Below are 15,480 nucleotides of genomic sequence, written 5' to 3'. Positions count from 1 at the left end.
AGTTCAGTTTTTCACTCTTTTTTTTCAATTTTTCACTCCTACTCTGGCTTCCGGACGCCAAGACAGACCGCTGCCGCCGAATTTAAAGAGACAGGGGATAGTTATTTTAAATACGATAAACGGCAACCATTGTCCCTCTAGCTTATTCCCCGACGCTTCTCGGAGCAGCTTGTTTAATTCGATGGGTGATGTTTAATCAAAGTCGCAGCGAGTAGCAGCTCGTCTGTCATCACCCTCCACTCCGCTGGATTGTCCGTCCTTTTTTGCGCTGTGCTGAGACTGTCCAGCTAGGCAAAGTAGGGTTTGCTCGCTGGCAGGCTGGCTTCCCGACCGAGAGGAAGGTTTGTCGGCTAGCCAACAACTGGAGGTAACAGCGAAGCTTCCCTCTCAAGTTGTGGTGGTGGCTCTCCAGCCCCCTTGTCGCCCGGGATAATGGCGAAGATTCAGGCGCACAGCACCGCGAAGCAAATAAACCAAATCCAAGACAAGCCTTACGTTATAACGCAAAAGCAAGTGCAGCAGCAGCACTTCCAGAAACTGAAGGTAAGCAGACAACGGACACGACAAGGGGGAAAAGTCCCCCAGAGTCAGAACCATTTTGTTCGTCGGATCATTGCACTGGATTTCAGGCTTTTCTCTTTCTCCCCTCGCGAGCGTCGAGAGAGTAGTGAAAGGAACGGCTGGCTAACGTCGGTTAGCTCGGTGGCCTATTAAAAGTAACGTTAATTCATTGCTTAACATTGGACATTTAAGATGAAACGTGGAAGCTGTATTTAATGAGTAAATATCCGAGTGACAGTCGAGTGACACAGTTAGTGATAGTTTCTTATTTACAATGTCAATAACAGTCGCTGTGAGCGAACGTTAACTCAAACCTTGGTTGTGGGAAGTTCCTCCTTGTTCGTCTTTTTTTTTCTCTCTCTCTCTCTCAGCCACCCTGAACAAAGTGGAGGACGTCAGCCAGGCTAGCCAAGAACGGCTACTCCACTTGATTTTTTTAGCAGCTTCGTTACATGTTTTTCTTTGTTATCGCAGTAACGTTAGTTCAACATCATCGTGCTGTTTTGACCAACACGACGTCGTTAGCTCGGGAGCAGCTGCAGGCGAAACGTTTCGTGTAGATCTGTGTTGTAAGTGTTCGTGGAGTTATTGTTGGCTAGCGTTAGCTTCCGCGACCCTCTCGAGATGAGAGAGGACTGCTGGGCTCAACGCTTTGTGGGGACACATTTTGTTTTTTTGTGTGTTAACCTCACCTAGTTTGGGTGTTGTGGATAAAGAAAGCCGATGTCAAGCGAACAAAAACTGCTTGTTTCTTGTATTCGCCTATTTATTTATTTATGTATTTATTCACGGTTACTTGTACAGCTTATACAGCACTGGACTATGGAGAAAGCAAACATTACATACTTCCCATGATGACATTTCCACATAAAGTGTTGAAGAAGCACTATCGTTCTGTTTTTTGTTTTTTTTAATATTCCTAATAGTATACATGCCAATATATATATATGAGCTGGATCGAGATCCCTAATGTACATCAACAGCACAAACGGGGCGTTTATTAAAACAGCTTCGCCACAGGTCCTAGAAAGACTGATTGTAATTCATGCTGCATTCATGATTTTTCTTTTTCTTCCTATGTTTAGGTCGAAGATGCCTTGTCCTATCTGGACCAAGTCAAAATTCGTTTTGCAAATGATCCGGGCATATACAACAAGTTTCTCGACATCATGAAAGAGTTCAAGTCACAGAGGTATTTATGCAAGAAGTTACATACTAAATGATTAGTTTTAATTATATGTTTTAATGATTGTATTCCCAAATACAGTCTGTTGAGACACCACATTATGGAGCTTGTATGTACACTTTGATCATGCTGCAAAGATAAGTACAGAGGGATCACCCACACATTTTAAGGCATCTATTAATAACTAAGGAGTTGCTGAAAGCATCATAGATTTCTTTACCAGCAGTTTATATTCTCTCCTACATTTAATTATGGGATGACAAGTTGTCACTTGTTTCCTTTTTAAACTAAACGGCAACACCTTTTGACCATAAAGTGCTTGTCGTCATGCTGCAGGCGAGTGAGCAAGCTATTTTTCTCTTTGTCTGTCTGTTCTCTTGAATAGCATCGACACACCGGGGGTGATCAACCGCGTGTCGCAGCTCTTCCATGGACACCCAGACCTAGTCTTGGGCTTCAATGCCTTTCTACCACCGGGGTATCGGATAGAAGTCCCCAAAAATGGGGTGGCTTTCCTCCAATCTCCGTTCTCCACACAGGTGAGATACTCTACAACTGAAGTTGATACATTCTCAAAACTATTATTTTATTAATTAAACTTTCAGCAGGTGCATCATTACAAATGTATGGTGTGCTGAAAGTACAGTAAGTTGACCTTTCATTGCTCAAGAAGAACATGTTTGCTTTTGCGCTGAATTTAAATTGGGTGCTTTAAAAAAAAAAATTATAGTCAAGATCACACAGTTTAGAAAGATCCAGAATATGCCATGCTGAATTGTTCACACAAATTCAGTTGCTAGTTTATGTATTTAAAAAGGTGTCAGCAGTCTCAATGAACACTATAACTTCATGAATGTAGGCTTTATTACAGGACTGTTGTACTAGACTGCATTAGTTTTAGCAAAGTGTGTTTTAATAGTGTATTTAAATAACTGAGTGTAATGGGTGGCTATTTCTCTCAGACCGCTTCTGTGCATTGTGCTTTATATAGTTCGATACATTGTCTACAACATAGATTTGTAATGTGTTGATGCTCAGAGGCTCAAAACTGAGCTCAAAACCAGTTCACATTTAGTATTATTTTATACTATATTTATATATTAATATAAGTTTTTTTGTTAGTTTTGGCTAACAAAACCCCCCCTGAAAAAATGCGGAGACCAGTTTTAGGTGCATCACTTTCACATGCAGTGAGTCCAGAGGACTTGAAAAACAAAACGTTGACTTTTTTTGTCATTAGCCAAATGCTAATGGTTTCTTTTACTTTGAAAGATTTTTTTTGTTGGGACAGCTTGACCTTAAAAATTTCTGAGGGCAGCCTTAGGACCAGCAGAAGTATGCGTTATACACACAACAGTGTTATTTGAGATTTGCATCAAAACCGTTAGTGTTCGCGGTGTTGCTTTAATTGGTCACTGAATATTGTTTGGATGAATGTTTTTGTATTTATTTATATTGCCTGTATTCATTTTCTAACAACAACACGCTATTTGTAAATATTTCACTCAATGGAAGTGTGGAACTACCAGACAAAATAAATGCAGAATGTCATCAAATAGTGTGAAAAAAGTAGTTTAAGGGAAACAGTTCATGTGTCTGAAATCCCTTGGTCTTTAATATAATAGTGCACTAAATTTACTGTCGGACATTTTATTTGAGTGTTCACATTCTGGGTCTCAAATTTCTGCACACTCTAGGGCCCTAAAGAATTATCACAGCGCAATGGGAAATGTATTATCTACTACTTTCTGCTAACAATGCAACGTGCCACATTTTATAGATGTGAACACACACCATTCGTACAAAAAAAAGTTGTAACTAAAGGTTGTAGTTTTACTTAACTTAACTACTTAATTTGACTCAGTGCAATTTACTGCTCTCTAATCTACAGAGTCTATTAAAAGTACTAAATAAGTGAACAGGTGATTTTTAGACACAGCCACTGATGTGTTAAATGTATATTTTTATTTAGCATTAACATTGCTTATCTGCCATCTGGGCTGATAGTTACTTGGAGCTATTATTCCCCAAATCTTATTTGAAGTAAACAACTTCAGTTTAAAGCACCGAAATTTAAAGCACTTTTAACCATGCAGCTCAACTTCATCATTCTTCTTCTGTCCAGGTATCCCCAGGCCAGCAGGGGAAGAGTGTTACCACGCCTTTAGTGACAGCAACCTCTGGTAGTGTCACTGCCGCCAACAATGAAGCTGGACCTGCCCAGACCAGTGAAGCCAAGACCGCCTCAGCAGATTCCCTGTCCTCCTCAACCCCAGCAGGACCTCCAGAGCCTCCCAGCAGGCTTTCGCTTCCTCTGACTAGCAGAGAGAGCCAGAGCCAGGCGACCACTTCTTCTGTATCCCCACCCGCCTCAGAGACGAGCCCCGTAGAGTTTGACAGTGCCATCAGCTACGTAAACAAGATTAAGAACCGTTTCCTGGATCACCCAGAGATCTACAGAGCCTTCCTAGAGATTCTTCACACATATCAGGTACTGTGGAGAGAAAAGTCTTACTTGCATATTGTGATAGAATATAGACAATGTAGTTGTGTTTTTTTCTGAAATTATTTTTATTCCACCTCGAATACAGCACTGTTCTTGTCCGATTTAAGCGAAGCAAATGTCTCACAGCACTGTTTTTCAAGTGATAATCTCAGTCCTCTTCTAAATAGGTTTAGGAATTTTCATCAAGAATTTAACAAGTAAATAAAGGTAACAGGGGATGTGTTTCTGTCTAGTATCAAATTCCTACTGCAGCCTGTTCCTTGGAGGACAATGTCTACCATGTGTATCCAAGCCAAATATTCTCAACTTGGGTCTTCTGTTTTTTATTTTTTAATTACGTTTCCCACGTCTGAAAATCATTTTTCCCGTATCCCCCTCAGAAGGAGCAGCTGGAGGTGAAGGAGAGTAGAGGCAACCGCGGGAGCAGTGGGATGACAGAAGATGAGGTGTTTTCTAAAGTTGCCAGTCTCTTCAAAGGCCAAGAAGACTTGCTCGCTGAGTTTGGGCAATTCTTACCTGATGCCAAGAGATCATTGGTCAGTAGAAGCAGCAGACAGGGATAAATAATGCAAAATCAAAAAGGTTGCTTTATAATCGGTTACTTGTCTTGGCACAAAACTTTATTTTCTTTTATTTCTTCTTTTCAGTGTTTTAATGCACATCTCAACATAATTGCTATTTTTTTTATTCCATGCTAAAGCTAAAAAAAATAAATGTTTGTGCATATTCTTTTTCTCAACATTCTTCAACTTCAGTAATTCAAAGTACAAGTCCAAAGTGAATATGGAACAACTCAGATTAGTTGATCACCAGAACATTCATTGGCAACTATTTTGATTGATTTCTCAAGGTGAAGTAATGTTCAAGCAAAAGTGCCCGAACTATTTCAACTCTCAACGTGAAAATTTTGCAGTTAAAAAAAAAAAAGTTTTACATGAAAGTATAATCAGAAGACTGTTGGTGGTACAAAACAAGCTATTTTAATGTCAACTTGGCTCTGGGAAGTTTTCTGATGGGCATTTGACACTATCTTGTGACACTTTTCCTGTGTGCTTCATCTTCTGTAGTTCACAGGCAGCTCACTGACAGGAGGCAAAGATCAGCTGAAAAGGCTGGAAGAAGAGGACTTACTAACCAAACAAAACAAAAAGAGGCCCAGGCCCATCTTACTGCAGCACATGTCCCCACTGCTCAAGGTAAACTCTCAATTTAGAATAACCGCCTCAGGAGATGCACTGATATATGTACACATGTCCTTGGAAAGGTTTCAACATATTCTATCATTCCTAAAGCAACGATTCTAACGCTTCAACTACAACACATTTAATTAATAATTACATATATAAAGATCATTCATTTCTTTGTTTTTTATTTAGAAGAAAATGAAGTATTCCTGTACCAAAGATCAGTCCTTTGCTTCAGTTGGCAAACATGGAGTCTTAAGAGAATTCTCTTTCTTTGATAAGGTGAGACACCAGTTTCCATGGCAGTGAATCATGGCATGGCAATTCATTTCTTCCTTGGTTCATGCTGTTCTTTTGACCCACTGCCACAGTTTTTAATAATGTCTTTTTATTAATTGGTCTGACTTCCCTGTCAACCCTCTCACGATTCAGGTTCGTCGCCTGTTTAAAAGCCAGGAGGTGTATGAGAATTTCCTGCGCTGCATTGCCTTGTTTAACCAGGAAGTAGTGTCGGGAGCAGAGCTGCTACAGCTGGTCACTCCTTTCCTGGGGTGAGTGGAGGAAAAGATGTGTGAATTGTTTGGATGAAATCAGACAAATGGATACAGTAGCTGCAGGGAGTTGACAGAAAGTTTAGAAGTTAATGAGTGGTCTTTTAGAAGATTTAAAGTAGAATAACTGCAGGAGAGAACCCACTGTAAAACAAATGTTGACATATGTGAAATGCTTTCAGGACCATTAAACAATTAAAAATGTTTCAGCAAATGGTACTCATAAAATCTGATCACTTAAAGCTAGAATTATTAAAACGATCTGTTTTTGACTTTACACTCATTGGCGACGCACTTGTTTTTTGATCAGATGTTTTTCTCCTGATTTATCTCTCATCCATGATTTCATCCATCTCCTTGCAGGAAGTTTCCTGAACTGTACACACAGTTCAAGTCTTTTCTGGGGGACAAAGAGCTCTCTCATAATGTGTCAGGGCTGTCGGATCGCTACATGGAGGGGGGAGGGGGCCGGGAGGTGGATTATGCCTCCTGCAAGCGCCTGGGGTCCAGCTACAGAGCACTGCCCAAGACCTACCAGCAGCCTAAATGCAGCGGGCGAACTGCCCTGTGCAAGGAGGTAGATCGTCTTAAACCCATCCTAAAGAGTTGTCGTCACATCAGTGCATTGCTTAATTTGTGAAGTGTTCTTGTAAACAAAGCGTCTGTTTACATTCAATGTCACTCACCAAGACGCATTGTGTGTATCCTGGAGCTCTGTTGGAAACATGCTTTGTCTACATGCTAGAAGTCTTCTTCTTCCCTGACTTTTGCTGGCATATTTCTGTGTTTTCTAGCATAAATGTAATGCATTATAAAAATGCTTGAATAGAATGTCATTGTGAACTGTTCTCCTATGGAAATGGTTTTCTCATTGATGAGTTTACTCTTTGTATGTGTGTAGGTGTTGAACGACACCTGGGTGTCATTTCCCTCCTGGTCAGAGGACTCCACCTTCGTCAGCTCGAAGAAGACTCCTTACGAAGAGCAGCTGCATCGCTGCGAGGACGAAAGATTTGAGGTACGTACGTCCTAAAAGGGGGGAGATGATGAGCTTTAACGCATAGAGAACTTGCCACTTTACTGTAGTTGGTGACTGCCTTCCTCACTCTCTGTCTGTGACTCTCCTCTTACAGTTGGATGTGGTTCTGGAGACGAACCTGGCCACCATCAGGGTACTAGAGAGCGTGCAGAAGAAGCTCTCCCGTCTTTCGCCAGAGGACCAGGACCGGTTCAGATTAGACGACTGTCTGGGCGGCACCTCTGAGGTCATCCAGCGTCGTGCTGTGTATCGTATCTATGGTGACAAAGCCCCTGAGATCATCGAGGGACTGAAGAGGAGTCCTGCTACCGCTGTGCCTGTGGTGCTCAAGAGGTCAGGACTGTATTATTTATTTTCAATTGCTTTACCGGTAAGATGCTAAATGGACAACATTCAGTTTGTTTTTGATGTGTATGAAGTGCTATTACCGTTAATTAGACATTTTGATAGAATGCTAATTGTTTGGGATATCAACGTTTTGACTATTGAAAGGAGATTGTTACTTGGGGTGAGACAGCGCATGTAATTAACTTTACCAGCAGTGAGTTTTGAGTGTTTAAGAGTTAAGTGAAAGTTTGATAGATGTGTTTATTTGCTGACAGCATGAGTAAGATCCTTGTATCAACAGGCAGTGATCTTTGTACTTCCTGCCATCAAAGGTGAACTATATCAGCAACATCTGTTTTAAAAACAGTGTTTGTGTATTCAGTGTTCTGAATGTAGGCACAATGAAATATGTTTTACTCGTGGCAGGCTTTCACATAAAGAATGCATCCATAAAAACTGACATCCCACAGATGCGTTAACTCGTACAATCAAACGTCTGTGTGCACATGCAAGTTCAGTGACAGACCTGTTTGTTGGGACGCATATTTATATTCATGGCTGTGTTTTGTGAAGTCTCCACATTTAAGGTGTTTCTTCTGCAGGTTGAAAGCCAAGGAAGAGGAGTGGAGAGAGGCCCAGCAGGGTTTCAATAAGATTTGGAGGGAGCAATACGAGAAAGCTTACCTGAAGTCACTCGATCACCAAGGAGTCAACTTCAAACAGAATGACATGAAGGCTCTGCGGTCGAAGAGTCTTCTCAATGAGATAGAGAGTGTCTATGATGAGGTAAACACCTCGGAGTTGTCCTAATGTGAAAAGAGAATCTGTTGCAAATGTGTAAAACTACACTTCAGTATTGTTTGTGCTTGGTTGTAGAGCCATATCATTGGTGCTTACATTTTAAACTATAACTAAGAATGTTGACTTTTTACTTTGACTATAACCTTTTCACAAAAATGTAAACCGAGGCCCACAAAACAAACAAAAACATCCTTTTTTCAGATAATTTAATTGTGACATTTGGCTGAGGTGATACCCATCTTTAATTTAGTTTAAGTCTTTTTTTTTCTTTTTCTGGATCAATGCAACTCACCATTAACATCCTTTGCAGTGTGTGTTTTTGAAGTCGCCTGCATTCACCTCTTTGCTTTTCTGTTTCTCAGCGTCAGGAGCAAAGCACAGAAGAAGGCGGCGTTGGGCAGCAGAGTCGTAACGGCTCCGGTGCAGCCTCATCCAGCGAGCCTCACATGGTGTTTACCTACGAGGACAAACAGATCCTGGAGGACGCTGCCTCGCTCATCATCTACCATGTCAAACGCCAGCCCACCATCCACAAAGATGACAAAGACCACATCAAGCGCATCATCCAGCACTTTGTCCCCGACCTGTTCTTCTCCCGCCGCGGTGAGCTCAGTGATACTGAAGACTGGACAGACGATGAGGTTGATCCTGAGGAGGTGGTAGAGAGAGGAATAGGAATAGGAGGTGGAGCAGCAGCAGCAGCAGCAGCAGCAGCAGCAGCGGCGGCGGCGGCGGCGGCAGCAGCGGCAGCAACAGCAACAGCAACAGCAGCAGCAGGGGGAGTAGTAGTAGTAGCAGGAGCAGGAGGAAACGGTAATTCTAATAATGCATCAGGAGCGGCAGCAGCCACAGGTCCCTCTCTACCCCAACCTGCCCAATCACAGCCTCAGACCCAGTCCCAACCCCAGCAGCAGCTCAATGGTGAGTCCAGGCGGAGACGATGCAGCCCATCTCAGCCTGCAGACACAGAGGCCTCCACCACCTCCAGTAGCACGAGCCAGCCTGCAGGGACGGCCTCATCCACCCCTGGATCTACGCCGATGGAGACGGGGTCAGGTGTACCCGGGGAGAAGGTAGACCTGCGCGACCCCGAAGCAGAGCACCAGAAGGAGATGGACGGGGTCTACAACCTTTTCTTCGTCAACAACAACTGGTATTTCTTCTTGAGGCTGCACCAGACCTTGTGTTCGCGGCTGCTGCGGGTTTACCGGCAGGCAGAGCGGCAGCTACTGGAACACCGAGCTGAGCAGAGCAGGGAGAGGCTGCTCATGGCAGAAGGAAGAAGAGAAAAGGCATGTGACCTCGCCATGGAGCTCCGCCTCAAACAGCCCAGTAAGTTAATCTAGTTGGTTCTGCAAATCCTAAAATGGTACAATTTTTAATATGAGTTGGTTCAACCAGCTGCCACATCTGTCGCCACATGGACAAATATGCTGAGTATAGGGGGTTGTGCTTCAGATCCTGCAAATATGATCAAGACTGTAATACATGACGATGATGATGATGTATGAATTATGTTTAATTAATTGGATCAGAATAAGAGTGCTTTTTAAATCTGTCCGTCCATTCACCTCCACAATTCCAGTATTCACGGTGTTGAGTCGTGGTAATACCACACGATAAGAAAGGATCATTGGAAACTATTCCAGATGTGTAGAAAGACTGGTGTTGTTCTTTTCTTTGCCAAAAGTGGCATTTAAGGCAGTTTTTTTAAATAATGATAATAGCAAGGACTTCATTTTTAAGTGCTGCTTTTGGTTCAGAACTTAATTTGAAGTTACATAATTCAAGTTAGAGGCAAAGACAGGGTGTCTAAATCCTGCCCAAGCCTTTCTGTTACAGCAGATCCTCAGTCCACCTCCACACACATTGTTACTACATGCTGTGTAACACGTGTGACATCCCTTTCTCCCACAGGTGAGGTGGAGTTAGAGGAGTACTACCCAGCCTTCCTTGACATGGTGCGCAGCCTGCTCGATGGCAACCTGGACTCCACACAGTATGAAGACACGCTAAGAGAGATGTTCACTATCCACGCCTACATCGGCTTCACTATAGACAAGGTCATCCACAATATCATCCGGCAGGTAAGCAGAGCTCACGATCACACAGACAATGATACCATCCGTTTTACCTAATTTACAACATTTAACGTGTTATTTCTCCCATTTTTCTTTGAATCCAGCTACAGCACCTAGTGAGCGACGAGGTTTGTCTGCAGGTGGTTGATCTTTACCTGGCTGAGAGGAAGAGGGGGGCGGCAGGGGGGAACCTGTCCTCACAGTGTGTTCGAGCAGCCTGGGAAACCAGTTTCCAGTGGAAAGCTGAGAGAGTCATGGCGGAGGAGAACTGCTTCAAGGTGAGCACAGAGTCCTGCTGAATGTACGGCTGAATGACATGTTTGGCCCTGACATTTTGCTGTTTGAGGCAATGAAAGATTTTCTATGATCAAACTCCACCTCTGCTGCATTAATATGCATATTACACTTCGATAGTTATTTTATCCAGAAAAGCAAAGCGCATCAGAAATTGTTATTTTCTTTAATAAAGGAGTGTTCTGTTTAGAGAAAGCCGCGTTCAGTTTTACTAAAAGTTAATAATTATCCTAATTGATCTGACGTGTAATGCTACAGGCAAACTCAGTGACAGTTTTACCTGCTATGTTATGACTAATCTGCTATAAATGTGGAGTCTGTATTTCTGGAGAAAAAAGTATTGATATTTAATCAATCCACCACATAGAGGTCCTTCGGGACGTTGGCGTGTACCATATTACGGTCCATCTCCCCCACTCTTCTCTTTACACATACATGACCTTTCCCCTGTCTTGGCTGGAAGAGTGTTTTTTTCCCATTTACAGAGCCAGGGCTGTGTATGAACACCAGCTTGTTTTTAGTGCACACACAGAACAGACACTGAGATATTTGCTGAATTTGGCAAAAAATATATTGGATAGGAACCGCAGACTCGACCTTTGGACACGGTAGTGACGCTGCTTATTTACAGCAAGATGAACATGGCCTCTTTAGATTAACTTTCATATATTGGAGCACCTCGCACCAAAGCCCTCTTCAGAGGTTTGAACAGCTCTTGGGTTTTATTCTTTGAGGTGGTTTACAGATGGTTCTTTGTGTCTTCAGGTGATGTTTCTCCAAAACAAAGGTCATGTGACGATGACTGTTGAGCTGCTGGACACTGAGGAGGCGCAGGCTGATGACCCGTTGGATGTACAGGTAAACTCACACTTACAAAACAATCTAAATCATAAGGAATCATACACACTTCTTAATCCTAATCGATCTTGCTGTACAATTATTAATTGCTGTTTTCCCCTCAGTGCCTGTCAAGCTACATGGAGCAGTTTGTAGGAACAGAGTCCAGTCTGTGTCAAGCAGACGGCTACTTCTTCAAACCTGTATTTCTGCCTAGGTATAATAACAGTTTAACATATTTGGAGGTTGAGACCTCAACATACCGCTTCTCATTTTAAGCTGTGCACGCACTAATCTTATAGCCCTCGTCTTGTCTACATAATACAGCTGTCACTCAGTCCCTGCACTTCCAACAGATGGTGGCCTCTTATATCTTTCCCACTGTTTTTTTCTAATATGTTATTCATAGTGGACGAAATATTTGATATTCCTTTTAGTGCAGTGCATCCATTATGTCAACACTAAAGGAAAGTTTGAATTTCCACACGCTGTCATATCCTTTTAGTCGTACAAAACTGTGCATTTTTAATGAACTTGGCTCTAACGAAGACCAGTGAGTTAAATCAACACATATCTGACACAGAAACTACATATAGGCACTACCTTCAGGGTAAAAGTGTGTGTGTGGTTGTGTTTGCATGGTCTTCCATGTACACTTTATCAATGTATGAAAAAACATCTGCTCCAAATGGAATTTGCACAATAGAGATGGTTTATTTGAAGAAGAAAAATAGAAAAATGTGTCTGCATTGATTTGGTATAAAAATGTATTTTATTGAATAATGAAAGGCCTTTGTTTACATTGCAGTCACAGTAAAATGTCACGCCTTAGTTGCCCAAAGCAACCATGGATTTCTCGAAAAGTTACGTTTTCTGTTCAAACATGAAGTCTAATTTCAGTGACATAAAGTTTTTAGAAACCACTTGTAAAATGTATTTATTTTTTTTAAGAAGCAAGGTCAAATATATACGTCCTTCTGAAAATATGTTGTGTGTATATATATTGTAATCTGAACAGCATGTCAAGGTCTAATAAACGTGTCTCTTCTTTTAGGAACCTGCGTCGTTTCCGGCGCTGGCAGGTGCGGCAGGTGGAGGCCATGCGCTGCAGGAGAGAGTGGCACCGGCAGCTGGGCGTGGAGAACGCCGGGAGTCTGGACTGCCGATTTAAACTCAATACTCACAAGATGGTGTTTGTCATGAACTCTGAGGATTACATGTACCGCAGAGGAGCGCTGGTCAAGGCCAGGAAGGTAGGCCGCTGTCTGCATTTAACAGTGCTGTTGCTGTGAGGCGTCAGGCAAACTCAAACCTCGCCTGTACATGTTTCTGATCACTAAACCCTGTTTTGGTGTCTTGATATTTTCTCCACAGTCGCAGCACAGAGTGGCGGCGGGCCAACACGACCGCTTCGACAAGTGGCACCAGGGATGGCAGGCCGACCACGTCACGGCCGCGGCCGAACGCTCCGTGCAGAACTGGCTAATGGGCGATGAGGAAGAGGACATGATCCCCTGCAAGACCACCTGCCTGTCGACCGAGGTGAAGGGGCAAGCCGTGAACAGATACCACGTTCATTACAGCGGGAGCAAAGCCCCGGCCTCCCCGTAGAGGTGGACAGACGGTACACAAAAACAGGTAAATGCATGGACGTACGAGACATTCATACACTAAACACAGATACGAACAGCTGCAGTCCGGCTCCGACACCTTCCTCTGCAACATGTCCACTCATTCACTTTCACTGAGGGATGAAGAAACACAGTGCAGACTGTTTATTCCAGTGGACAGTGAGTCAGTGAATGAGTGCACAGTGAGAGGAGCGACGGCGTGGAGGAGAAGGACCAACAAACAGTGAAGTAATCAATGAGATTGAACTCGGCCCTGATTGATGGGACGAGTCGGACACGATGGCACAAACGGAGCTCAGCAGCAGCAGCATCATCATCATCATCATCATCAACCTTCTCTGGTGGCACTAAAAGTTGATGGACACGGAGACGGTTGAAGAGACGAGAAGTTATGAGATCATGAAATTTGTTTCAGAAATGTGAATGTCTGTTTCTTTTTCTTTTTTTTAAGTCAAGTGTAGTTTTTAGCTTCTAAAGCCAGAGAGCCTTCTGTTTGTTGGTTGGTTGGTTTATGCGTGTTTATATGGAGAGATAATGGTAAACGTGTGTATGTATGTGTATCCCGCTCTCTTCATTTTGTCTGTTTCTATGCCCAGTACAGGCTCTACAACTCTAGTAATTGCATTGTTACTGTATGTGCATATATATATATATACATAACAGGGATCCTGTATTTTTATATATGCATCTACACGAGTTGATTGATACATCTTAAGATCATGTTGTTCTTTACAGTGTTTGCTGTCAGCCAACTCTTGATGTTTTGCATTTTTTATTTTTTTTCTTCCCTTTTTTGTGTTGTAGCTAAACAAGTTATCACCAAGGCAACAAGTAGACCTTTTAAATGAATTGGTTTAATATGGAGGAAGCAGTCAAATTATGTATCATATTCATGATACTAAATGTTTACTTTGTATTGTCTTTTTTTGCATACTGACATTGAAAATAAAAGCAAAATATCAGTGTTAAAATAGAATGTATAACATTTATCCTGTATCAGTTATCATAAAATAAACAACCTAGTTGTGACCTTCTTAGATGTTGACTGGCAGGTTGTTTGTTGGCTTGAGTTTAACTAAACATAGAAACTAGAGCTAAAGAAGACCAGGGGGTTATTCCAGAAAGGAGGTTCAACAAACTCTGAGTTGACTTACTCTGAGATGGGAAACTCGGAGTCTCCGGGTCCAGAACAGCTGATCTGCGTTAGTTCAATCAACTCTGAGTATGTTCACCCTGAGTAAAGCGCGTGCACGAGGATTAAAAACCATCATCAATGGAGCCCCGATATCGCGAGTCACCATGCCAACGGAAAATAACAGAGCAACATATTTCACAGCGATGGAGTTGGAGGTCTTCTGCAGGCCCACGGTGAATATGAGCACGTATTTCACCGCAATACAGACGGCATGAGAACAGACTGCTGCCCGAGTCAACGCGGAAGTTTGAATGAACTATTCCACTGACTTCACATTTAACCGTAAGATCGTAGCAGCCTATGGTTATGAATAGAAGTAGGAATGAAATCTGATTTTCATTTAGGTGCAATCCAACAGGGGTAAAAGGGACGTGGAAGCAGCTAAAAATGAAATATAAAAACATACTTCAAAAAGGTAAGGCATATATTGCTAGGCTATGACTGCGCCTGACTTTAATTCATTTTTTTATAATTGACTTATCTGTGGAAATGATAAAACATCTAATCTGGGTCGGGAGACTCTCTCGTGACGTAAAGCATTTTGTATCACGAAGGCTTCCATGTCAATCGGATCTGGTAGGAATGGCCAATCAGTGTCTCAGCTTTCTTCATGTGGGAGGCGACAGGTATAAACTCTGGGTTTCTTGTAGAAAACCTGCCAGCGAGCAGGTTATGTTCACGGAGTCTGTTACCATGGTGATTGAGTCAGAGTTTCAGTTACCTCTCTTTCTGGAACGGATAACTCAGTTTCCCTTAACTCAGGGTTAACTGACTCTGAGTTTCAACATAACCCGCTTTCTGGAATACCCCCCAGATCTCTGATAATAATTTCAAACTAAACTAGAACTTCTACGATTAGTAGAATACTGATCTACGGAAATTAATCTGCAACTATTTTGATAATCTTATAATCATTCCCATTACTTTTAAAACAGAAATAGGAAGACTGTTTTATTTACATCATACTAAATCTTGGGAATTGTTGGGCTTCTCTGTTTATCTATTATACACTGAATATCATTTGGTTTATAGACTGTTGATGGAACAAAACAAGTTAAACGTCACCGTAAACTGGAAATGGAAGATATTTTTCACAATTTTCTAATGTGCTTAATTAATGAATCCGTGAAAGGAGGATTACTGCAGTGCTGCTGTAGCTGTTTTCTTGTATTACGTCTACATTTAAGTGGAGTTGTACATTCAAAGAAAACATTTCGGCCCACTTTAAGGTCTTCTCTGGTTTATAAATTGAGATTTTGATTTATTGAGGTAATCTTAATCTTCTGA

The 15,480-nt window shown here is 42.1% G+C and overlaps 1 protein-coding gene and 1 long non-coding RNA gene across 5 annotated transcripts; one reads left to right on the top strand and one right to left on the bottom strand.

The window, feature by feature from the left end:
• The first annotated feature begins 65 nt into the window (after positions 1-65).
• sin3b (SIN3 transcription regulator family member B) lies at positions 66-14,010 on the top strand. Of its 4 annotated transcripts, none has more exons than XM_068591576.1 (19): positions 66-543; positions 1,647-1,753; positions 2,133-2,286; positions 3,873-4,238; positions 4,634-4,789; positions 5,321-5,449; positions 5,633-5,719; positions 5,870-5,988; positions 6,352-6,565; positions 6,890-7,006; positions 7,122-7,360; positions 7,957-8,140; positions 8,518-9,487; positions 10,073-10,242; positions 10,341-10,514; positions 11,296-11,388; positions 11,493-11,584; positions 12,422-12,620; positions 12,742-14,010. In XM_068591576.1, exons 1-19 carry the CDS (start codon positions 433-435, stop codon positions 12,976-12,978), a joined length of 3,918 nt encoding a protein of 1,305 aa, XP_068447677.1. In that variant the 5' UTR covers positions 66-432; the 3' UTR covers positions 12,979-14,010. The 4 variants fall into 4 exon arrangements, 3 of the variants coding, with proteins under 3 accessions (XP_068447677.1, XP_068447676.1, XP_068447678.1); XM_068591575.1 differs by having other exon boundaries at positions 5,630-5,719; XM_068591577.1 differs by lacking the exon at positions 66-543 and adding an exon at positions 892-1,130 and having other exon boundaries at positions 5,630-5,719.
• On the bottom strand, positions 13,128-14,242 carry LOC137794654 (uncharacterized). The gene is made up of 2 exons (XR_011078324.1): positions 14,153-14,242; positions 13,128-13,345 (listed from the first exon to the last, which is right to left on the bottom strand). It is a non-coding gene; the product is annotated as an uncharacterized lncRNA (long non-coding RNA).
• Positions 14,243-15,480: the final 1,238 nt, after the last annotated feature.

The sequence above is a fragment of the Clinocottus analis genome, unplaced genomic scaffold (genome assembly GCF_023055335.1).
Source record: "Clinocottus analis isolate CAN_PGR_092001 unplaced genomic scaffold, fCliAna1.0.p SCAF_25, whole genome shotgun sequence".
Lineage (NCBI taxonomy): Eukaryota > Metazoa > Chordata > Actinopteri > Perciformes > Cottidae > Clinocottus > Clinocottus analis.
Note: the sequence above shows the minus strand (reverse complement) of the source record. Positions and strands in the feature narration are given on the sequence as shown.

Excerpts from the sequence above, each read along its gene's own strand:
- sin3b (XM_068591575.1), top strand. The coding sequence starts at position 433 with ATGGCGAAGATTCAGGCGCACAGCACCGCGAAGCAAATAAACCAAATC. Across the intron at positions 4,239-4,633 it reads AGATTCTTCACACATATCAG|AAGGAGCAGCTGGAGGTGAA; the intron begins GTACTGTGGAGA and ends TATCCCCCTCAG. Across the intron at positions 11,389-11,492 it reads ATGACCCGTTGGATGTACAG|TGCCTGTCAAGCTACATGGA; the intron begins GTAAACTCACAC and ends TTTTCCCCTCAG.